The sequence below is a fragment of the Cercospora kikuchii genome (assembly GCF_019650295.1).
Source record: "Cercospora kikuchii DNA, contig_00009, whole genome shotgun sequence".
Classification (NCBI taxonomy): Eukaryota; Fungi; Ascomycota; class Dothideomycetes; order Mycosphaerellales; family Mycosphaerellaceae; genus Cercospora; species Cercospora kikuchii.
The window spans coordinates 19,766-42,665 of record NW_025408590.1 but is presented as its reverse complement, the minus strand read 5'-3'; the positions used below and the strand labels follow the sequence as shown (position 1 = coordinate 42,665).

The window sequence follows — 22,900 nt, the reverse complement described above, 5'->3', positions numbered from 1 at the left end:
TGAATCGCAAGGAACCCTCCAAGCCTTGAGGTGTCTCATCTTCCGTCATGCCCACGCTCCTTGACTGCCCCTCCGAGATCCTCGATGCCATCGTCGAAGGACTCGTGGTCATCATTGGCATTCAGAATGCAGTGTGCTTACGAACAGTATGTCGAGCATTCGACTCCGCCATCCTGCACGCCATCTGCGTGAGTCAAGTGGTCAGCATATACGACAAAGCTACACCACATCTGGAAAATCGCATGAATCCCAAGCTTCGAGGCAAGATCTACCTTCGACAATCACAAACCCTGGCAAAAACTGGTATCATCTCAGACATGAACTCAAAATTGGACGACTTACTGGACGATGTTGACACAGACCGCCGCGGCAGTCGGCATGAAGCAGTCGCCTGTGCTGTCCAATTGAAGCATAATGTGGAGAAAGGCGAGAACGTGGAGGCCCAGAACCTGCTGAGCGGGGCCATCATTTCTGGCGAGCTTGAGCTCACCCGACAGTTGTTGGAAGGGCGCAGCAAAATGCCATTCAAAGCGGAGGTCGATGGTGTCACGCCATATTTCCAAAGTCCAGTTCATCTGGCGGCTGCTGGTGGACATTTTGAAATTCTTAAACTGCTACTTGCATACGGAGCTCAAGCTTACAATCCATCGGCCACTACACTGGAGTGGGATCGAAAATCTAGGTATCCACTCCGATTGTTCGGCGTACCTCCTACCCCTTTGCGGCTTGCAATCTGTCATGGACATACAGAGATTGTTCACCTTCTTCTCCAACCCCAAAATCGACCACCAGACACGAGCATAGAGTACTCGAGATGCATACTAGCAGCAGGCGAAGCTGGGCGTATCGATCTCATCGATGAACTGTGCAAGGTCATGGGACGTCACTGGACAGAATTCAATGGTCTGGGCAGGGAGTTGATGATGGTTGCAGTGCAGCACATCAGGAAAGAGGTCGTCTCTATGATCCTTGACTCTGGCATTCCGGCCAACCTGGCTATTCACCGTGCTCGCGGTGACTGCCCCAGTATCCTATATCTGGCGGCCTATCGAGGCCATACTGCTCTCGTCCAATACTTGCTGGATCGTGGCGCAAGCCTCACCTTCAATCCGAAGGGTGCAAGGTGGGACTGGTGTCCAATCGAGGGTGCCGCAGAGGGTGGGCACCGAGGATTGGTCGAGATGCTCATCGACAAAGGCGCCGATTCTACGCCATCATTGAGGTCTGCTGCGAAAGGTGGACATGCTGGCCTTGTGGCGCACCTACTTGGCAGATTCCCTGATCTGCCAGGTAGAGGCGACGGTGACAATGGTCAGCAAGCAATGCACGTGGCTCTGCAGCTGGGTAATATTACAGTCATAAAGCTCTTGGTTGAGGCAGGAGTACGATGGGATGATGGGACTCTCTTTTTCAATTGTCGGCCCTGGCCTTCTTTTCTAGCACCACACCTGCGGAAGCTTGGTGCACATGATTTGGGTACACGGCAATGCAGTGAGTGGAATAAGAATGTTAGCAAAGGAGTATGCATCTCCGAGCGCACCTGGCAATGGGTTTAAATCTCCGAGCGACCATGAATATTACAGCAAGGCCTGGAAGCAGTATTGAAAGATCAACACACGGATTTCCCATGCCACCACCAGTCACAAACATGTCTAGACTGCAATGCATGAGCCATAATCAAGCTCGCCTCAATCTCCAAGACTACCCCATTCACAAGCTGTACATCTCAACGGGCCTTGCTGAAACATGGCGCGGTAAATCCTTCAAGCTGTGCCGCACACTGGGCTTTTCTTTAAGCGCCCACGCTGTATAGCCGCCAAAACCATACTGCATGCACCCAAGCTGAAACCTACGCCTCTTCTTCGCATCTGCGGCACTGGAACAGGTCGCAACGTATGTTTTGAAGAGCACTATCGTGGGGCGAATGCTTGGCCGCTGCGCTAGTGCAGCGGCACAGTCGAGGCAGTGCTCAGGAATGGTATGATCGGGATGATCTTCGCAAGTTGCTTTCAAGCCGCACACCTGCTGCCCAAAACAGCATCAAACAGAGAAGTAGCGCAGCGACACGCATTGCCGATTGAACTTGAGCACACATTCACTCTGTCCGCTTTAACCATCTCCGACAGAACAGCCCGCGCGACTTCGTCTTTCCAGGAAAAACAAAACGCCTTGGAGTGTGATCATAGAGCTACTATCTCGGCTTGCCGCAATCTACTCACTAGTAGCATCACACTCAAGTCCACAGTCAGAACATGAAGCTTCTCCCAACAAGCATTGGTTCACTTCTGGTCGCAGTCTTTGCCAGTCTGCCACAACCAAGCTTGAGCCGCGCCATTCTTTCGCCCTCTATCCCTCACAAACATGATGACTTCCCATACAAGCATTATGCGCCAATGCACGTTTCGCATGGCTCTGGTGTCGAGGTTCTCTCCGACTCGAGCGATGCAGAATCTACTTCGCTCGTACATCGGGCTTTACCAAAACTTGGTGGAAGTGGGAGGCCACCAGCATCACCCGAGCCTCTGCATCCGCCGCCGATGCCAGCAAGGCCTGCAGCTGGAACTTCTCAAGGATCATCTGCAGGCGGCACGAACAGACCTCCGGGTGTTGCTGGACCTGTCGGTGAGCCTGGAGCTGCCGGAAGACCATCTGCTACAGACCACACAGGCCCAGAAACAAGTGGACCACCCAAGAGTACCAGTAGCCCGTTGGATTGGGCCAACAGTGTATCTAACCCAGTTGGCAACGGCGCGGGCGATGAATCAAAGGATGAGGATACGGAGGCCTTCTGTACCAAACAAACATCGACGACAGAATCGCAGGCACTGTTGTTACCTAAGCTGTGGCAATTCTTCCAGGATATCAAGATTGCCGGTTTTCTCTGGAATTCAGACAAGACGATGTCCCAGCCAACGCAACCACTGAAAGGGAACTGCACGTCTTGGCAGTGAGATCTTGGAGATACTCAAGTCCTAGAAAGTGAGTTTCAGCTTCAGTGCAGCGCAGAGTGAATATTTGGAACAGGACAGTGACCAATGGCGAGCGTGGGTATTGCAAGGAATTCATGACAAAATCTGTTGCCAGAATAGATAATGGGCAAGTGCAGTGCGCCCTCCATCTTCTCCTGTTCGGAATCCAGATTGTACGCTCTGCTCCTCCGATCCTAGTATACGTATCACATACTGCTTCATGCCACGACACTGCGGGACCTTTCTTTCTGTCCGCTACGCTCAGTCAAAGTTTGAGTCTTCTTGAACTTCCAAGCTGGAACCTTGCGTTCGTAAAGCTCGTCCAGCTCCCAATATGTTCGTCCTTGGGTCTGCACAAATTGTTAGCACAAGCATACGAGCGATGAAAGAGCACGCAGATACTGACCTCTGGGTAGTACATCCACAGCAACAGCGTGGTCGGGACCAGCAGACCTGCCCAAACGTAGATGGCTTTGACACCAAGATTGGCATAATCGGGACTGATCATATAGGAGATTGTCCATTGAAACACAACGCTTGTGGATATGTCAGCAATCATCCTAGTCATCAATGGTGAAGTGAACTCACAATCCAGCACCGTAGCAGCCCAAGTTGAACGAGGTAGTCTGTGCCCGCAGACGAGGAGTGGAAGTTTCGCCCGATGCCACGAAGCCGATGGGACCTGCCGACGCGCCATAGCACAGGACCCAAATCAGCAAGCATGCGAGACCAGCTTTCTTCGCGCCTCCGGATGGGAAGAATCCTGTGGTAGCCAGGCCGACATTGAACAAGCACATCAGGAAGCAACCACCAACGAGGAGAGGTCGTCGTCCAATATACTCGCAGGCGATCAGTGAGCAAAAGATCGATACGATGAGAAGGACGAAGGTGATGATGGTGACCATGAATGGGTCCTCCATACCAGCAACCTTGAAGAAGTACTAGACACCACAAGTCAACATCGGGTACATGTTCGAGTGACAATGCCTAGACTTACGGTGGAATAGCTGAAGACAATGGGAGCACCGGCTGACCACTGACTGCAAATGCCAACAGCTCCAGCCAGTGTTCGGCGCCAGTTTGTGCCCTGGAAGATCTCCAGGAAAGAAGCATGCTTGGAGGCGTTGCTGAACTCTTTCTCCGCCTCAATTCCGTGCTCGATCACACGGTATTCGTGTTCGACATCGTATCCTGGGGCGTTGCCATAAAGCTGGAGCATGGACCGTTTCGCAAGCTCCATGTTGCCTTTGCGTGCATAGTAGATGTGGGACTCCGGAACCCACCAGATCATCAGGATAAGAATCTAGGAGTATCTTGTCAGTACAGTCCTCGTGGTCGTAACAGTTCGATGCCGCTTACACCTGTGAAGATGAACTCAGTAGCAACCAATGGTCTCCATTCGTTTGGCCGATGAACCTGAACCAATTGCGAAGCAATAGCACAGATGAGTTGACCAAAAGCAAGCATAAGTTGGTAGGCTCCAATCATGAAGCCGCGGATCTGGAAAGGAGCCAGTTCGGAGATGTAGGTGATCAGAATAGACTGAGCAAGACCAACACCAAGACGAACAAGAACAGCGGCTCCCAGCCAGTGTCTCCAGTTCGAAGACGCAATCTCAGCCACTGATCCGGCGAGGAGTATCACGATAGCACCCATCATTGCTTTCCTGTCAGCTGTCAGCATCGAGATGATCGAGTTTGCAGACAAAGTATGCATACTTGCGGCCGAACTTGTCGGCGAAATATCCACCGGCAAACATACCTGCCATCTTCGACATCTCTGCAAAGCCTTGCCAGAACGAAACGATGCGGCCGCTAACTGCCGGCTCGCCGTCGATTACCGTGTCTGCCATCTGATTGACAAAGGCTGGCAGTGGAATGATGTTGCCGGGAACTTGTTGTTGGAACTGATTTCTTTGTCAGACTTGCATGCAGTGATGGGGAACACCAAACTTACGCCATCATTCAGTGCTGCCCAGTTGAGGATCATGCAGAACAGCATGGCCTTCCAGAAGACTTTTGCTGCTTGCCATCTTCCGATTGCTACGGCGTGTAAGCATCCTGTCACCCCAAGTCTGAATGGGAATGCGTACAGGCAAACTTGGTCTCTAATGGTTCCGAGGAGCTGGCATCGCCCGAGACCTCGATCTGGTATTGATCGCCTTTGAGATCGCTCATGGCTGAGAAGAAATCGTGCTGCCACGTGGGAGTCGCGAGGTAGATTGTGGGGAAACGATGGAGAAACGTGGAGAAGCTTGGTCGACCCCAGGTACTTATCCCATGTTCAGACATGGAGAGTTCTGCCCTTTGCTCAAGCGTGAGTCCAGAGTGTGGCGCTCACATCGGTCGACTGACGTCCGAAAGTTTGACCAGCCAAGATCCAGGTATACGAACGCCACGTCCGGAATGCAACCCTCCGACGGCATTCGTGGTTAGTTCAAGGGTGCACTCTTCAAACTTTGGCTGTCTGGATAAGTTGCTCCAAAGACCTTTGTGTGACTTTGCACTGTCCCCCGGCTGGGTAGATTGGGGCGAACGATAGGTCTGGTGGCTTGTACTTAGGCACATAGCTCTCGACCATTCCGTTGGGTGAATCCGGATACAGGATGTTCCAGATCAAGATGTATCGACCTGCCTTGGGAAAGGGTCATTCATTCAATCAGATCTTCTATTGTGATATATATTCGTGCGGAAAAGTTCGACGCACTCTGACAGGCGTTCTAGTGTACAAATCTCGTCATATCATCCATGGCCGCAGGATCTTCCCTCACGGTCGGCTCTGCCGGGAGAGAACAAGTGCTTCGGACAGGTTTGTGGTCACGCCTCGAGCATTGTTGTCCCCCCTGTTCGTCGTCTGACCATGACCTTGCTTACTCTCACCATAAGCGAAACGACCACACATGGCTTGCTTCACTGCTATCCAGATGTCTTTGAAATTGAGGACGTCCAATACGGCTTGCTTCCAGTTGAGTGGGATCTGTTGTGGCTCATCGGACATGTATAGAATTGCTTCTTGATCGTCGGTGACATAAGTGGGTTGACTGAGTTGAGACTCATCGCCAACGATCTGCTTCTTGGATTCGTTTTTATCGACCTTGAAAACTTTGTACGGATAGGCGTAAAGGTGCATGATAGAGACTAGGGCCATCTCAAAGCATAGAACTGTATTGGGAATGCCGACAGCCACAGAGGGATATGATATACTGTCTGTGGGGCTCATCACCCGGTCGTACTTCGTCAAATGGTTGAATAGAAACTGTGATTGTAAGCATGGGCTTCGAGAGACATATGATGTGCCTGGCAACTCACACTTTGCACATAGAAGAGAAACACCACCAGTTTGATGGCCATGAACTTTAAGAGCGGACCATGTGCGGCCAACTCCAATTCAGTTTGCTTGTAAAAGTTCAGCAATGTCCACATGGCTGTTACAAGAGAAATGATCTCAACGACGAAGATCTAGCGAGGAGAGCGATGTCAGCCAATGTCCCCAATCACGTTTAGAGATGCTTTGTAGCATACCGAGCTTCTGGCGTGTTTGAAGCTCATAGAATGCTTGCAGTAAACATCGAAAGCTTCTGTGATGATCTTTGCAATAGCTCCCAGAAATTTGATCACGCAGAATTGGAGCACGCAAGTCGAAATTCTCTGCAAAATTCGAACGTCAGCTATCTCAACAGATAAATGAAAAGCTCGTGGTTGATAGTGAACATACGTTGAACCATGTTGAGCCGCTCGTCATCGATTTCCTGCGCAATACGAATCTTCTGAAAGGCCCGACTGGTGGGAGCCATTGACGTGGCACGAGTAGAGCAAAGGCGCGTCGTACCACGTCCAGATCCTGACCCATATACCGACACAGGAGCAAGAAAAAAGATGCGATCACCAGTGATTCGTAGAACTCGTAGATGACAGCAAGGTAAACGCTTGGCTTGTAGAATGGGACGCTAAGAAGGCAGCAAATGGAGTAGACTGGAACCATGAACACAATGCGAATGGTACTGCAATCTGCCATCAGTATTCTTCATGCCGACTCAGCTCAACACTGAGCATTACTGTGTTGCTTACAGTCTCTGCAACTTTGGTTGCGTGTAATGTGTGATATGCCGGTAGATCAGGTACGCTGACGCTGTGCATGCCACGAGTGCGCAGACCCCAGCTATCAAGATCAGAAGATCATGGGCCGTGAAGCTTTTGAACAAAGGCGTTTCATGAACTACTGGTCTGTCAGCCGGTATCCATCACGTGGAGAACACATTCCTACCTCCAACATCGAGTGGGTTGTCGCATCGTGCCATGGTGTACGCTCAGAGAGGTGTCGGTAGTGTGTATTGCACGCCCAAGACTTGCGTTGTCATTTAAAAGACTTGGGGTCACAATCATTCCAGCATTTCTAAGGCCTGGCTCAGCCCGGCATGCGCCCCCGGTTTCTTGGCGTTCTGTACACATACGGCCGGTATGCAACAACGCTGCCCAGTCACGAAGCAGGATAATCACTGTTGTGCTGAAGTGCTCGGCTATAAAAAGTGCCGGACAGGGAACCAGACTTGGAGTATATATCTTATATGCGACGGAGCAGCCAGACCCGCCCGTCGCCTTGTTCCGTTTCTGCCAATGCATAAGTCTTGGCATGAGGAAGTCATGCTATCTTGACTAACATCGGTATAGTCGGCGTGGCGCAGGTCAAGTTGGAGAACTCTAACGGCGGTTCGAATCCTTGCAAACACCGATGTCTCAGGAGTCGCGGGTTCTCCGGTTTATTCGTGTCCTGCTTATTGAACGTGTTGACATAACACGGAAGAGAGAAGAAGGGTAGTCGAGGATCCGAGGGGAAGTCGAGGAGCCGAGAGGGCTCAAGAGCCGCACGTATAACTCATAATTGTCGTCAAGAGCATGGAATGGCGCGCCTGCTCGAATATATCTATTGGACCGGTGAGCTTCTGTACCCACAATGTCCAAAGTTACCCCTCGGTCTGCCTTAAGCACTTTGCCTGGAGAATATGCACTTTTCACGCTTGGAAATGTCTACCACCAACGTTGGAGTTAGATCCGAGGCTCTGACCACGCTGCTTGCCAACAAGACCGCCGGTAGCCCAGCACTGGTTGTTACGATAATTCTTGCTGGGTTGATCGTAATCTGCTTGAGGTTCTTCGAGGAGAGATCGCAGTACCCACTCGCGAATCCTCCCCGATGGTACCAAATTCGCTTCTTCAAGCAGCTCGAATTTCTGACAAAGGGTTCCGAGATACTTTCCGAGACTAGGAAAAGATACGGAGACAAACCTTACAGGCTTCTTACCGAGTTGGGTGAAGTGCTTGTCTTGCCACCTGGAAGTGCGCAGCTGATCCGCAACGAAGAACAGCTCGATTTCAGCGCAGCAATCACAGATGTACGTCGTCGACCTGCACCATAAGGTATCGCTGAGCGCTTACGTTAGCACAGGACTTCTATGGACACCTTCCCGGCTTTGAACCTTATGCCCTTCTTCAGCATGACGGGCAGGTCGTGCAAACATTAGTGAGGAAGCAACTCACCAAACATTTGAGTATTGTGAGCGAACCACTGTCATCCGAAGCAACGTTTGCCGCGCGCTCGATATTCGGCGATGATACTGGTAGGTATGCCCCAATTGCTAAACTATGGCCATTTTCTGACTAAGATGAAGAGTGGAAGGGGATCTGTATCCGGCGTGCGATGCTGGACTTAGTCGCCCGGCTCTCCTCTCGCATCTTTCTTGGAGCAGAACTCTGTCGAAATCAAGAGTGGCTTGACATCACCAAGTCCTACACCGTGAACTCCTTCGCAGCTGCACTCCGGATGAAGCTGGTGCCACAATTCCTCGTTGTGCCGTACAGCTGGCTCTCGAGTGATTGCAAACGAGTTCGACAGAACTTGAAAGATGCGGAGCATGTCATCACACCATACATCGAGAGGAGACGCAGTCTCAAAGCAGCTGCCGAGAGTACGGGAACGCCTCTGCCAGAGTTCGACGATGCAATCGAATGGGCCGAGCAAGAGAGCAAGGGCGTGCCGTACAGCCCGAGTATCATGCAACTGTTGCTGTCCTTTGCTGCAATACACACGACATCAGATTTGCTCACACAAACCATGTTGCGTTTGGCGAACAAGCCAGAGTCCATCACCCTGTTGCGAAAAGAGATCGTCGATGTGATCCGGAGCGAGGGCCTCGGCAAAAGTGCGCTCTTCCATATGAAGCTCTTAGACAGCGCGTTGAAAGAGGCACAAAGAATAAAACCTAATTCGTTTCGTAAGTTCAGCATGGAGTTCTGTGGTCCTTCGATCGTCTGACAGTCGTGGCGCAGTTGTCATGCGTAGGCTAGCAACACAACGGATCGTGCTGCCAGGCGGTATTGTTATCCGAATGGGCGAGCGAGTGGCGATAGATGCCGTCAACATGGTCAGTCCAGAGCTGTATTCTCATCCGGAAGAATACGATATCTTCCGTTTCTTGCGCATGCGAGAGGATCCCAAGACAGCGAACAAAGCACATCTGGTCTCCACCAGTCCCGATCACCTCACCTTTGGCCACGGCATCCACGCATGTCCTGGTCGATTCTTTGCCGCCAACGAGACCAAGATCGCGCTGTGTCATCTATTGCTCAAGTACGACTGGAAGTTGGCGGATGGGGCGAGTCTGGCTCCTGTCCACACCGTGGGAGTGATGACCACTCTCGATCCCGCGAACAAGCTGTTGTATCGTCGTCGCAAGGAGGAAGTTGAACTGGATCATTTGCTTGTTTCGTCAAAGGAATAATCGGCATTAGTCTGTGTAGACTATGATAGAACGAGACCGTATGAGAAACTTCCGAGGCTTTGGTTGATAGCCAGCTGCGTTGTCAGTATCTGAGTCGGAGAGACGCGCTGCCAGGGGATGAACTCTCAATTGTCATCTAAGCCCGAATGGTGCTAGCGTTAGAAAACCTGGTAGGGCTCATCACAGCACGTGATCGGATCACTGTCATCCGAAAGTAAACATCTCCCCTTCGCACATAGTCAGCCGAAGCCGTGCATTGTGCCAGCATCGCAATGCGGAACAGCCACCGCCGAAATGCCAGCCCAACGCGGCGTGCGTCGAGGCCTGGCTGACAAGGCTTGCAACGAATGCCAGAGAAGAAAGACGAAATGCATTCCGAGCGCAGACAGTCCTCAGTGCGCATTCTGCAAACGAGCAGGGAAAGCGTGCATCTTCGAGGAGCCGCAGCAAAGGACGCCTCTCACGCGTCAGAATCTTGATCAAGCCGAAGCACGATGTCGAGAGCTGGAGCAGCTGTTGTATCAGCGTGAGAGCGAGACTATGGTCGACACGACAATTGAGCGTGATACTCAGCAGGAAACGATTCAGGTACTGCCACGTACGTCTCATGCTCGGGAACGCACAGCAGATTATGAGTGGAACGAAGCCTCCGATCCTGAGCAGAGTAATCAGTCATCTGATAGCGATCATGCAAGAGACGGCATGGCGGCGCTGACCAGTAAACACTCTGGCTCTGGCTATCTGGGGAAGAGCTCTGGTCACGAACTTCTCCAGTCCGTGTCATCTTTTCTGCCGCCTTCAAATCCTACCGGGCGTCGAAACAACCGGACTCTGCCAGAAACGCCCATCTCAAATGTGGGAGCTGCCTCCGAGCTCTCGAGCACCATCTCGAACACCTTGTCCGCGACCTTCATTCAAGAGCAGCTCATTTCGTCGTACTTCACCAAGTACAATGCATACTACCCTATCCTCCACGAGCGATCGTTTCGCGAGCAATGCGCCAGGAGGAAGTCGTTACCTCGGAGCTCGTCATGGCACATCACCTATTACGCTGTGTTGGCCATGGGCGAGTGGGTGTCTGGGAGTGGTGCCGAAGACCAGCCTTCGCTATACTTTGAAGCCGCACGGTCATTGCTGAAGCCCGAGGTGCTTGAATCAGGCTCTCTGAATAATGTGCAGGCATTCCTCATACTCGGGAACTACCTACAGAAGACTGACCGTCCCAACACGGGTTACAATTATCTTGGCATAGCTCTTAGGCTGGCCATGGGCTTAGGGCTGCATCACGAACTGCCAGATATGTCAACTGCCAGCCCTTTCAAGAAACACCGTCGGCGGATACTGTTCTGGGTCCTATATTGCTTTGATAGCTGGTTCAATATCACGACCGGCAGACCTTCACTCCTCTCGGACGCTACCTTTGACGTTCGAATGCCGCATAACGTGGACGAAAGCTCTGTCGATGACCAAGGTGTGGTCGCCGAGGCGCCAGGGCCGACAATCTGTTCCGTGACCATCGCCCTTGCTCGGTTGACCAAGATTGCCAACAAGGTCTACAATGAACTAATCTGTGCAACTTCATGCTCTGATGTTGATCATCAGACTGTGGTAATGGAGCAAATGATTCAGAACTGGCAGGCCGCCTTACCAGCATACATGAGCAGTTCGGATGTCCCTACATGGTTCCTGGGGCCACGCCAGACAGTAAGCTGGAAAGCAGCAAACTTGCGTGTGCTCCTGCTCCTTGCAAGCCAGAGGCATCGCGTGGACACTTTTGAGAAGCTGGCTGTGGGGTCAAGATGCCAGTCTGTTGCTGCTTCGACCATCAATGATATCGCCTCATTCTGCGAGCAGCATGCAGATCAGCTACACAGTGGACTGGCTTGGTACGCGGTATACTTCATGCTGCAATCAATGCTCTCATTCACATCACAATGCGTATATCGGCGAAGAATGGATCAAACACCGCACGAACCAGATACTCAGTACTACGAGAACACAGCGACAGTGGCAGTAAGCTGTATCGAAGCGATGAGAGCGAAGAATGCAGCTGCCAATCGAGCCTACCGCATCGTGAGCCGTCTCCGAGACGTGGTCAGACAGACAAGTGGCATCGTGCCTATGGATATAGTTGTCCAGGCTGGAATAGAGTCGCACGGCATCGCTCATGCGTTTGCTGGGCATCAAACAATTTCCGCTACTCAGCAGAACCAGGTTCTTCAAGACCCGCCGACAGATCCCAGCATCCCATTCGACTTCGATGAAGCAATCCCAAACCTCGTTCTTGCTGAATGGGGGAATGCAGCAGATCTGTCATTGCACGCTCTCTTCAACGGAATGGACGACTTTGCGCCTACAGATATGTATAATTGATTCATTGTGCATCGATGTGGAGCGTAGGCAGATGACTCATAACAGAGCTTCTAGCGACATTGTGCAGACGAAGAGACACCTGCTAGCAATTGCGATGTGATTTACAAGTGGTGATATGCTGCAGTCGAGCTACTTATCATATTGCAGCGATTTCACTGGCCTGCTCTCCCGATCATTTTGAGTCTCCGCTCGACGCTTTGACTACCGTTGCACGCGGTCGTACGTTTGACAGGGTTATTGGAGCGCACGCCTCGTTCACTAGGATGAGGTTGCAAATGACCGGAGCATGGACGACCGACCCCGTTTTAGGCTAGCAAGCAGCGCCAGGGTTACACTCGCCCTGACTTAGCCTTCGGCCCACAGTCTTCCGATGTCCAGGAACAGATGTCTACGCAGAAACAGCTTCAGAACACTGCAGAATCGCGACTTACAACATCTTTCACACTGTTGTTCCTGCTTTTGCTGTCTAATCTCACCCAGAAGTCACCATGTCGATGACAATTGAGGAAGTCACTGGTGCGGCGCCGCGAGCTCCAAAGCCAGTGCCCAATACACCCGAAAGTGTCTTCGCACAGCTTCGGATGGATGGAAAGGTCGTTGCCATCACAGGCGGTGCAGATGGTATTGGTTTTGCTGTTGCAGAGGCTGTTGCAGAGGCCGGTGCCAATGTGGCTTTGTGGTACAACACCAACGATGCTGCTGTCGCTAGAAGTAAGGACCTTGAGCAGAGGTTTGGGGTCAGGTCCTTGGCCTATCAAGTTGAGGTTTCGGACCACGAGGCTGTGGAGAAAACAGTCTCTCGAGTGGTGGCAGATTTTGGCAAGCTTGATGTCTTCGTGGCGAATGCTGGCATGGCGATTTCCAAGGCAATTACTGAGCAGACTGTCGAAGAGTACAGGAAGCAGATGTCTGTGAATGGTGAGCGGTATGCGGTATGGATTTTGTCATTCCAGACTAACCCATGACAGTTGATGGAGTATTCTACTGCGCGAAGTATGCTGGAGCAGTGTTCAAGAGCCAAGGCTTTGGAAATCTGATCATTACATCGAGCATCTCGGCCCATATTGTCAACGTCCCAGTTGATCAGCCGGTAAGCCCACAACGACGCCTTTATGCCAAAACCTGCAAATGCTGACAGTTTCCAGGTGTACAACTCGACCAAGGCTGCAATCAATCACCTCGGGAAAAGCCTGGCTCGAGAGTGGAGAGATTTTGCTCGTGTGAATATCGTGTCTCCAGGATTCTTCAACACCAAGATGGGCGCTGCTCCACGAGTTGTCAATGAAGCGACCCGCATGACTCCACTTGGCCGACAAGGAGATGTGAAAGAGATCAAAGGACTGTACTTGTACTTGGCGAGTGATGCATCGTCTTATCAAACCGGCAGTGATGTGATTATTGACGGTGGCTACGTTCTTCCGTAGGTTTCTATGGACCGTGCGTCCGATTTTGCAGGTAGCAAACTCAAACACGGCGTCAGACTACGTCTTGACGACTCGCAAGCTTTTCACTCGAGGCGCAACCCGCTGCAGCTTACAACCACATGTCTTATGGACCCAAACGTCGAACCGCGTCCTTCAGCAGCAGCTTCGCCCATGACTCAAGCTCGGAACGAACAGATGTCCATCACGAATGTCGCCTCCCAGGACAACCTCACAACCCAGCTTTCCGCACTCGAAGCTCATCGCGATAGCCCGTCGTGCCTCGGACAGGCGGCGGTCATCCTCCGCAAACTTCCTCGTGGACCCGAGTTCCACAACTTCCTCAGCAAAGAGACATTCGACAAACTCGAGTCACACATACTTGCCGTGCATAAGCGGACTGAGGGCAGGCCAGGAAAACACAGAAGTCTTTCGCTTGGTCCCTGGAAACTGCCTCTTGCTGTAGGTTGGGCACTGTTCGGGGGCGTCTTCCTCACGAGCTTTAATTTCTGCGATAATCTCCTCAATGCCCAAGCCGCTGGGCTCGAGTTGGCCTCGCTCTATGACCGTATGGTCAGCATCCGCGACGAACGAGTTGCTCGTGGAGCAAAGAACGCTCGTAGCCACAAGCGAACCGTCATTGAATGGAAGCCTCGAGATGTGCAAGTAGCCTTGAGCCAGCTCGTGGCCGAGAAGGACACAACTGGGTCAACAGCCAGCAGCCGCAGCCAGTCTCCACTCCGGATGGAGTTCCCTCTTCCATTATCTGAACCATTGCGAGAGGTCAAGGATGAGCCAGATTACGAGGACGGCAAGGGAGAAGACGCAACATCTCGCTCAAGCCTCGACCCAGAAGACGATCTGAGCTACGTGATTGGACGAGTTGGATATCCGGATGTAGCGTCTGCGCTACGAAGCTCGAGTATGACGCCACTCGAGCAATGTTCTTCAGAAGTACATCAGCTTTGGACCGACTTGGGAGGCCTCCCAAGGCTGCTGCCATCTTCGATGCTTTTTCCCGGGACGTCGACCATCACCGAGAGGGAGCTGTACGTTGAATGTATGCGCCTCGATGAGTTCCAATTACTCCGTGATTCTGAACAGGTGGTTGCCGATAGCGCAGAGGGGAAGAGGCGCTTACTTGAAGAGCTCGCGTATGACTACCGACACGAAGAGCCGATCGCGGAGCACTATAGTGCAGTGTTCAAGCTACAAGACGGATACACACTCTGCATCCCGCCTATGCAAGACGACCTCATCGCCAAGGTAGATCATCACACCAGTGTGTCCCTCAAGAGTCATGGGGATCTTACTGATGTGCGATTTGGTGCGTATCGTAGTATAATAGACGATGGATTGGCATTAACTGTGGCTAGATCGTAAGTCGTGCGTTCTGTTTTGGCCTGTTGGCAACACTCGCAGCATCTTCTTCCTCTGGCCTCCGACCCAGGAGAATCTCGAGAGAGTGCAAGAGCGCTCTGGCAAGAATGAAGGACTCCCGTTCTGCTGCGAAGAACTCGAGGGCGGCTTGGTAGCAGTCTTGCACACTACAGAAGCGCTTCGCATTCGCCCTGGCACGATCCATGCAATCTTGACTGTATCGGGAGGCTTTACCATGTCACGATCCTACATCGATGCACGTGGCGTCTAGCCACACCAAGAAGAGGCTCTCACTGAATCGCCTGGCCCGAGTTCGAGAATGACCTGCTTGTAGCGATAAGCGCGCATTGCGTGGTAATACCAGCTCCACGATGGCTGGAACGCCCTGTGTTGGCTGCACAGCTCGAGAAACATTCTACGCGTTTAGTCACCATCACCGGCCTTCTTTGGGAGGTCGGTTTTGCGTGTCCAAACGAACCTTTGGACGAGTCTTGCCAGATGCAACATGGAACACCACAGTGGAAAGGCAAAGGAAGATGTGCGAAGAATCTGGATTCCTGGGTGCAGGTCATAGCCGATGTTGATGGACATCGAGCCCGCATATGAACGCTGTCAACAGTATTTGCTGGTTGCCGAGCGAAGCCTCGAGCATCACCCATGGCATCGTATCAGCCTCAGAGCTGTCGGCTTGCCAAATGGTATGTTGTACTGCATACTGCGAGCAATAACTGTGATCTCAATGGATGAGCAGCTGCATGCTCAACGCCTTTCCCAAGGCGTGGAAGCAATATCTGACTCGCACGTTTCCTCTGAACCCTCTGAACCCGATGCGGCAATCGAATGAGTGATATGATGGATTGCAACAGGGCGCCCATAGTATTGTCGCCGATGAAACAAAGCATCGACTGTAAAACTAATTCCCCTCCTCTGGGATATGCTCCATTGACTTTCTGCGATTCTTGGATGCACTTTGCCACGCATCCTGCCCTGTAGTTAGTCATCGAATCAAGTCACAAAGAGATAACTGCTCTTGTTCTCACTACCCTCTTCTGATTAGAAGCAATCAGTGAACAAGATGTAACACCCCTGGCTGCGAGTATAGCACGTCCCACCGAAACTCTCATTCCTTTGTTGACTGTCGGCGTTGCAAGACTACGTTGAAGTCTTTGTTCACGACAAACCACTGCGAGATGGTCCGGTATGGAGCTGCCGCATTGACCGGAGTCACGTCGTAACGATGGCAGAACTCTGCGACAAAACGATAAGTTTCGACCAGCGCGAGATTGCGTCCGATACAAGTTCTCGACCCGTAGCCAAACTGCATTAGTAGTCAGCAGTAAGATCAATTGCACAGATCTGAACCCACCACTTACTGTGGTATTGAACTTCTCGATATTGCGTACATATTCGTCCGTCACGCCTTTGTTTCCTGCAATATATCTTCCAGGGTTCCATTCTGACGCGTCGTCCCCAAAGACATTCTCATCGCGATTAGCAGCGTATGGACTCAGACTCACGACAGCACTCGCAGGAATGTAATGGCCATCAATGGTAATGCCCTGTTCTGGCACATGCCGAGGAAGCTGCCACACGATACTTGGTGTGAGTCTGAGGGCTTCTTTGACGCAGGCACTAAGCCAAGGAAGTTTCTCAGCAGTCTTGTAGTCGATTGTGCCGTGTGCTTGGAAGTCATCTCGAGCATAGACCTCATCGACCTCTCGTTGCACGGCTTTGTAATCCTCTGGATGGCGAACAAGCTCGCCGAGCACCGAGCTGATACCTGCAGATGTTGTATCGGCTCCTGCACCGATCAGATTGCCAGCCTCAACGACCACTCCAGGAAAGTCCACTGAACGTCCATCGTCTTCTTTCATGGAGATGAAATGGTCGAGCATATCCGGATGTCGCTCAGGATCGCTGGGAGCTTGCATACGGTCTTGGACTTGCGAGAACAGCCAGGTTGCGAAATCACGTCCTGCACTTGATGAAGTATGTCCGGCTAATCGAGAAAGTGCTTGAGCTATGGGATTTCGCAACCATGCCATTTGACCAGGAATATCGCCCAAGATGGAAGACATGAAGAACAAGTCGTGGATCGATTTGATAATGCCTTGGACATCGATACCCTGCTCGAGAAAACCCAGTGGGCCGCCTATACCAAGAGTGCAGACTACGTCAAAGGCGAAATACGCTGTCCAGTGCTGCAGGTTGACGGTTTCGCGTCTAGTCGCCATGTTATCCAGTCGACTCCAGGCGAGGCGGCCAACACGGTCGATCTCCGACTCCAGGCTTAAGATTGTGGACATGGAGTACGCTGCCGAAACTCGCTTCCGCAGGAAGGCATGTTCGCGAGGATTTGTAGCGGCGAAGAACTGAATACCGTGTCAGCGGAAGGCGCGACACATAGGCAGAACGGGAAATGCTTACTCCCGTGCTTGCCCCTGGCTGTGTCCAGACATGATACCAGCTAGTCTGTCTTCCGTTAGCATGCGTGCCCGAGAAGGATTGATGGGGAGCTGTGCCTTTCTCGTTCCCGACGCATGGCCATAGATCTTGACCAATGCGTCTTTGTCGACAAAGCTCACTTCGTTGGGTGCAATCCTCACTACTCGTCCGTACTGACGATGCAGATTGGCAATATCAGTATGCCATTGCCTGCGGGTATACCTGAATACCTTCCACAGTGCCGTCACTTTGGCCAGTGGCGGTCCTAGCACTGAACGCAATGGATGGAGGCAAGTCAGGTAGATGATGTGTACGAGTAGCACAACCAAGGTGGTTAGTAGAATGTGCCCGGCATGTATCTGCGCTACCAACGACGCTACTGAACCGTCGAGCCGTTCTCGGAAGTCGAGCAAGGAGCCCATAGTAGCCTAGCTTGCTGCTACCCCATAAGCGGCTACGTAGGTATGATATATGGGAGTTCTGTCTGCTTCGGATCTTGCTAAGCCGGTGCATGTAGGGTAGAGGAGCTAGTAGTAGAGCACTCTTAGAGATATGTTTCTTGCTGCTATACTAGGTTATAATTAACATTAAACTACGAAACTCTCTCCACGACTCCACCTCAGCTGTTCAGTAGTACCCTACAGTCCCTATATACTATGAACCGCAACCCTCCTTCCTCTCCTCTCCCCACATGCCTGGAGCAGCAACACTAGCCATGATCGGCTAGCCAGCAGCCTCGGACGCTGACGCCACCAGACGTTTCCATTGCACCTATTACACAAAATCGTTCAAGCGCAGCGAGCACCACCAGCGCCACCTGCGCGGCCGTGAGTCCTTCCGTGCCCTATAATGCAGGGTGCGTAGCTGCTGAACACGCTGCTAGTAGATACCCAGGAGAAGCCGTTTCAGTGTCGATATTGTGCCCGCTGCTATAGTCGCAAATACGTTGGCTCAGCCCTTTCGTTAGCATGCATCGCGTACACAAGGCACATTGTTGATTTATTGCAGAGATCTCGTGACGCGGCACATCAAGACGTTACATGCTGCCGAGCACGACGGGCAGGCTCTCGCAGCTGGTAATGCGGCCAGCAGACTGAATGCCGCCGCACCTGCTACAGCTGGGGCGGCGGCCGGCGACGAGCATGCACCGCCAGCGTTACCATCTTCCACCGAACCTCTAACCCATTTATCCACCATCCCAGGCTCCGTGCCCATCGGAAATCTCGGTCCGGACTTGGACGTTTTCGGCAGTCTTGACTTTTTCGACCTTTCCTTCAACGCGTGGACGCACGACTCTGCGCTGAATGGGCTCGATGTGTCCCCATTGATGAACTCCAGCTCACCGAACAATATTCCAATCACAGTCATGGCCTCATCACATTGCGAGTCGTCTCCAGCAGTGCCCAAGCCGGCGGCGATACCACTGCCCTACTGTCTGCCAGGCACATCATTCCCCGGAGAGGAGTCTACCCAGGCATCTTCGCTACCAGAGTTACCAGACCAGGTCTTCCTGCGCGCTTTGCAACTGAGATCGGCCATCCCTAGCTCACAGCATGCTCATTACCCGACAGTTGATGCGCTTCGAGCTTCAGTGCACATGTATCTCCGGGCTTTCGATGTCCATCTTCCCCTATTTCATTTGCCCTCGTTCCAAGCCGCAGTCGAGGTGCCACAGCAGCTGTTTGCAGTGGCTGCGATCGGTGCCCTCTACCGACTGGAGCGTCACACTGCTGCATTTTGCTACTTGTCTGCTGAACTTATTGCCGAAAGAGAAGACCTCACTCCAGGCACGCATGAGACAGAGCACCATCGCATTACAGATCTGCTTGAACCACAGCGTCTTCGCAGCGGCTCAGCCATCTTGAGTCTGCCACAGGCTAGAACACAATTGTTGCTCTCATTTTTCGCTCTTCTTCACAGTTCCGATTGCGACAACGGCGAGATGATGCGCCGAATCGCATCTCAATATGCTGTACGCACATTGTTCCAGTGATGGCTGCTGCTCTTGTCCGCCTTCAGCTGACTTGTTGGGTGATCAGACATATCAATCGCTCGCGCACACTCTGGTATCTGACCTGCGCCGTCCCGAGCAGGATATGGCTTATCACGAATGGGTGGCCCACGAATCGTCGAAGCGGTACGTCCTCTGCACTGAACGTCCAATGTTTTAGCAGAACATGGAAAGTGTCTTATGCTCTTCACGCTTTCTCTAATCATGTGAGTGCAGTACCTTGCACGGCACATGGGTCCTCTTCAGCATGCTTAAGGTCACGCACGGGATACCATCGCTTCTTTCAGTATCCCGGGATGGCCAACATGATTTGCCATGCGGCAGAAGTCTCTGGACAGCACCAGATGAAGCATCATGGAGACGTGCAATGCGAAATGCGCCGACGCAGACGAACATGAGCATGCAAGATGCGCTTTCCGTCCTTGCGACCATTGATGGCAGTCAGAAAGACTTAGCGATTGTGACAGGCTGGAGTCGGTTCGCAGTCGTACTCATGATGCACGTGGCGACTTTGCAGACCAGCCAAGTCCTGGAGTCGGCCACAGCATGGCAGTCTGAGTCCGAACTCTGGACATCAACTACAGGCAGCTTCACCGCTGCTCTTGCACAGATTCTCACTACTCTGAGCAAGTGTCGCGGTCTTGTCGTTGGGCCCGGGACCCCTCGATCGGATCCTTGCATGGATCCAAGCGAGACTGTTCCATTCAATGCGGCGGCTGTTCTGCGTTTCTGCTACGGCAGAGTTCTACCGCTAGCCGAACAGCGGTCGTCGTTGCTGCAGTGTGATGATGAGCTGCTAGTAGTCTCGCTGCGCGACTTCATCAATGCGCAGCATGTGCGGGATGAAACCATTTCACAAATAGTAACGTGGGTCTTCGAGGGCCTTTGTCTACCTGTACGCAGAGGTGTACAACTTGTGCGCAAAACGGCAGCCTTGACATGGAGTGTTGAGCATGGTGTAGCTGCCTGGGACGCAGGTGCGTCCGCGAAAGACTCTACCAGCCAAAGATCTCTGCTAACGTCCGAGTAGCTCTGGTTGTGACGAAGTGGCTGCACACTGTCGAAAGGGCTCGTGCAAGCGGACATCCACTTTCGCAGGACGAACTTGACTTGCTGGAGCATATTACAAAGTTCTTTGAAAGAGTGGAGGGACAGGTGACGCCGCCCAAGTCCGTCGCTTCACATGCTGCGCGATTCCTGGCATCGTTCTACGAAGACACTTGGGTCTGGGGAGGTGGGTTACGCTTGCAGGCGCATGCCGTCCATCGGGAGAGTGTTCAGCTGATTGAGGACCATCTTAGTAACTGCGAGAATGGGCAAGGCTCTCCAAACGCTGGCCGACATTGTGGAGACTGCGATGTGATGCATCCTGCCTTGTTCCTTCGTCGCCATAGCAGCGAGACCGGTGAGTGTAAGCGGTTGCTAGATATGCATTACAATGGACTCCCGATGCAGACTGCAGCTGGTGCGCCCTGTTAGAGACTGCGCTGACACATCCTCGACGATGTTTCGCGCGACTTGCAGCTCCAGAACCGTCTTGAGAGCGGTCCTGGATACTCCTAGCACTGAACACTAAGTGTCCGAAGGCGTTAAATGGTTCGAGGGTTAACATATCTTGCTGGGCAAAGGGGATCCAAGAAGGCAAGTGCTCTGTCTCCTCGTCGCGATGCTTCGCTTATGCGTCGTCCGATGCATCCGATGCTGCGTCGTCGCAAGTTTACGATTACGCGTCTCGCAAGTTCGCGATCGTACGTCTTCGCGAGTTCTCGATCGTATATCGTCGCGTCTCTTCGGTTCTGTACCGTCGCGAGTCTTCGATCTTGCGTTACTGCCGTCTTTTAGTCTCGTGTCGTCGCGCTTCTACGGTCTTGCTTCGTCTCGCTTTTGCAGTCCTGCTTCGTCTCGCTTTTGCAGTCCTGCTTCGTCTCGCTTTTGCGGTCTCGCCTCGTCGCTCTCTCTCGATTTTACCTTACTACGATTTCGACGTCGTTTTATCGTAGTCTCTCCGTTTTTAATACGAGTAGAATATAGAATTCTCTAGTACCTATTTTCGCCTTAAGGTTAGAGCTTTCGCCTCGAGGTTTCGGTCTATTACTAGTCGTATTCGATAGTATATATCTCGTACTTACTAGTACGTAAGTACGATATATATTATATAAGTATACGTTACGTTGTGCGCGTTTAAAGTCGTCGCTATCGTGGAGTATAGCGTCGAGCATTGGTACGAAAGCGGACTAGCGCATCAAGCGTTACAAAGGGTCCACGAGCGTTATAAAGGGTCTTGGGGTAAGCTCGAATATCGTATTACAGCCTCGAAATAGCAAGATAATTTACAAAACAGAGCTTGTTCGAAAGCGCGTAGGCTGCACGTATAGATGTCTAAGTACGACGTTTGGTGCAGAAGTATACGTTGCGTCGCGCGCGTTCAAAGTCGTCGCCGCTGCGGAGTATAGCGTCGAGCCGCAGTCCGAAAGCGTATTAGCGCGACAAGCGTTACAAAGGGTCTTGGGGTAAGCTCGAACGTCGCATTGCAGCCTCGAAACAGCAAGATAATTTACAAAACAGAGCTTGTTCGAAAGCGCGTAGGCTGCACTTGTAGATGTCTAAGTACGACGTGTGTTGCAGAAGTATACGTTGCGTCGCACACGTTCAAAGTCGTCGCTGTCGCAGTGTGTAGCGTCGAGCCGCAGTCCGAAAGCGTATTAGCGCGACAAGCGTTGCAAAGGGTCTTGGGGTAAGCTCGAATGTCGTATTGCAGCCTTGAAAACGCGAGGATCGATACAAGACAGAGACAGTTCGAAAGCGTATAGGCCGTACTTATAGATGTCTAACTACGACATACGTTGCAGAAGTATACGTTGCGTTACGCGCGTTCATAAGCGTCGCTATCGTGGCTTGCAGCGTCGAGTCCGAAAGCGTATTAGCGCGGACTAGTAATCCAACTCTTCTTCGTTCTCGAGAAAAATATATACTCCTTCTTCAGGAACCGGGATCAAGGAGCGCAATAGCTCCCGATACTGCTAAAGAGCACGATAAGGGCTCGCGGCTGCCTACACTTACTACCGTACGGGCTCGCCTATAGTCAAGCTTTCTACTGCCCTCGGTTATATCGTGTAAGCTCTCCGTCCCTAGAGCACGCTAGGAAGTGCGACCTACTACGCAATACCTTTGCGATATGGCAGACATACAACAAGTACGCGGAGCGCAGTCCAACGAGGCCCGAAGTGATGCCAAAGTGCTTCTTCGACGAGCAAAGCAGCGAGAGCGAACTCGGCGGCACCGGGAGAAGCGACGGCAGCAACTTATGGCCCAGGAAGAGGCGAAGCAGAGGTCTATCCAAGAAGAGAGAGCTCGACGGATCCGAGAGCAAGTGCGGCTTCGAGTAAGGAGACTACGTCGGCGGCGAAAAGAGGAACAGCAGAGCAAGCAGGAAGTATGTACTCTATACTACAACATGCGACTTTAGTAGCGCAGATAAGCCTAATATAAGTCTAATACGTGACAGAAGGAACAAGGATAGCGAAGT

At 52.1% G+C, this 22,900-nt stretch overlaps 10 protein-coding genes across 12 annotated transcripts; 7 read left to right on the top strand and 3 right to left on the bottom strand.

Moving 5' to 3' along the window:
- Positions 1-47: 47 nt before the first annotated feature.
- Positions 48-1,556, top strand: CKM354_001216500 (uncharacterized protein; the record flags this gene model as incomplete). Its single annotated transcript, XM_044807680.1, has 1 exon — positions 48-1,556. One exon carries the CDS (start codon positions 48-50, stop codon positions 1,554-1,556), a length of 1,509 nt encoding a protein of 502 aa, XP_044663615.1.
- A 696-nt stretch (positions 1,557-2,252) lies between these two features.
- CKM354_001216400 (uncharacterized protein) lies at positions 2,253-2,951 on the top strand (the record flags this gene model as incomplete). Its single annotated transcript, XM_044807679.1, has 1 exon — positions 2,253-2,951. The coding sequence occupies one exon, from the start codon at positions 2,253-2,255 to the stop codon at positions 2,949-2,951; it is 699 nt and encodes a 232-aa protein (XP_044663614.1).
- Positions 2,952-3,187: 236 nt separating this feature from the next.
- Positions 3,188-5,146, bottom strand: CKM354_001216300 (uncharacterized protein; the record flags this gene model as incomplete). Its single annotated transcript, XM_044807678.1, has 8 exons — positions 3,188-3,319; positions 3,376-3,505; positions 3,558-3,910; positions 3,967-4,272; positions 4,329-4,635; positions 4,688-4,875; positions 4,926-5,011; positions 5,062-5,146. 8 exons carry the CDS (start codon positions 5,144-5,146, stop codon positions 3,188-3,190), a joined length of 1,587 nt encoding a protein of 528 aa, XP_044663613.1.
- A 274-nt stretch (positions 5,147-5,420) lies between these two features.
- On the bottom strand, positions 5,421-7,266 carry CKM354_001216200 (uncharacterized protein; the record flags this gene model as incomplete). 2 transcript variants are annotated; one of them, XM_044807676.1, is made up of 7 exons in its annotated part: positions 5,421-5,599; positions 5,843-6,224; positions 6,278-6,427; positions 6,491-6,616; positions 6,684-6,969; positions 7,037-7,184; positions 7,233-7,266. In XM_044807676.1, 7 exons carry the CDS (start codon positions 7,264-7,266, stop codon positions 5,421-5,423), a joined length of 1,305 nt encoding a protein of 434 aa, XP_044663611.1. The 2 variants fall into 2 exon arrangements, with proteins under 2 accessions (XP_044663611.1, XP_044663612.1); XM_044807677.1 differs by lacking the exon at positions 5,421-5,599 and having other exon boundaries at positions 5,736-6,224.
- A 723-nt stretch (positions 7,267-7,989) lies between these two features.
- CKM354_001216100 (uncharacterized protein) lies at positions 7,990-9,744 on the top strand (the record flags this gene model as incomplete). 2 transcript variants are annotated; one of them, XM_044807674.1, is made up of 4 exons in its annotated part: positions 7,990-8,358; positions 8,412-8,583; positions 8,635-9,237; positions 9,293-9,744. In XM_044807674.1, the coding sequence occupies 4 exons, from the start codon at positions 7,990-7,992 to the stop codon at positions 9,742-9,744; spliced, it is 1,596 nt and encodes a 531-aa protein (XP_044663609.1). The 2 variants fall into 2 exon arrangements, with proteins under 2 accessions (XP_044663609.1, XP_044663610.1); XM_044807675.1 differs by having other exon boundaries at positions 8,629-9,237.
- Positions 9,745-10,038: 294 nt separating this feature from the next.
- CKM354_001216000 (uncharacterized protein) lies at positions 10,039-12,117 on the top strand (the record flags this gene model as incomplete). Its single annotated transcript, XM_044807673.1, has 1 exon — positions 10,039-12,117. One exon carries the CDS (start codon positions 10,039-10,041, stop codon positions 12,115-12,117), a length of 2,079 nt encoding a protein of 692 aa, XP_044663608.1.
- A 488-nt stretch (positions 12,118-12,605) lies between these two features.
- CKM354_001215900 (uncharacterized protein) lies at positions 12,606-13,541 on the top strand (the record flags this gene model as incomplete). The annotated part of the gene is made up of 3 exons (XM_044807672.1): positions 12,606-13,035; positions 13,086-13,207; positions 13,263-13,541. The coding sequence occupies 3 exons, from the start codon at positions 12,606-12,608 to the stop codon at positions 13,539-13,541; spliced, it is 831 nt and encodes a 276-aa protein (XP_044663607.1).
- Positions 13,542-13,667: 126 nt separating this feature from the next.
- On the top strand, positions 13,668-15,189 carry CKM354_001215800 (uncharacterized protein; the record flags this gene model as incomplete). Its single annotated transcript, XM_044807671.1, has 2 exons — positions 13,668-14,865; positions 14,915-15,189. 2 exons carry the CDS (start codon positions 13,668-13,670, stop codon positions 15,187-15,189), a joined length of 1,473 nt encoding a protein of 490 aa, XP_044663606.1.
- An 849-nt stretch (positions 15,190-16,038) lies between these two features.
- CKM354_001215700 (uncharacterized protein) lies at positions 16,039-17,224 on the bottom strand (the record flags this gene model as incomplete). Its single annotated transcript, XM_044807670.1, has 2 exons — positions 16,039-16,236; positions 16,292-17,224. The coding sequence occupies 2 exons, from the start codon at positions 17,222-17,224 to the stop codon at positions 16,039-16,041; spliced, it is 1,131 nt and encodes a 376-aa protein (XP_044663605.1).
- A 318-nt stretch (positions 17,225-17,542) lies between these two features.
- On the top strand, positions 17,543-20,737 carry CKM354_001215600 (uncharacterized protein; the record flags this gene model as incomplete). Its single annotated transcript, XM_044807669.1, has 8 exons — positions 17,543-17,561; positions 18,098-18,190; positions 18,250-18,325; positions 18,372-19,335; positions 19,403-19,500; positions 19,591-20,351; positions 20,405-20,608; positions 20,676-20,737. The coding sequence occupies 8 exons, from the start codon at positions 17,543-17,545 to the stop codon at positions 20,735-20,737; spliced, it is 2,277 nt and encodes a 758-aa protein (XP_044663604.1).
- Between the last annotated feature and the right edge of the window lie 2,163 nt (positions 20,738-22,900).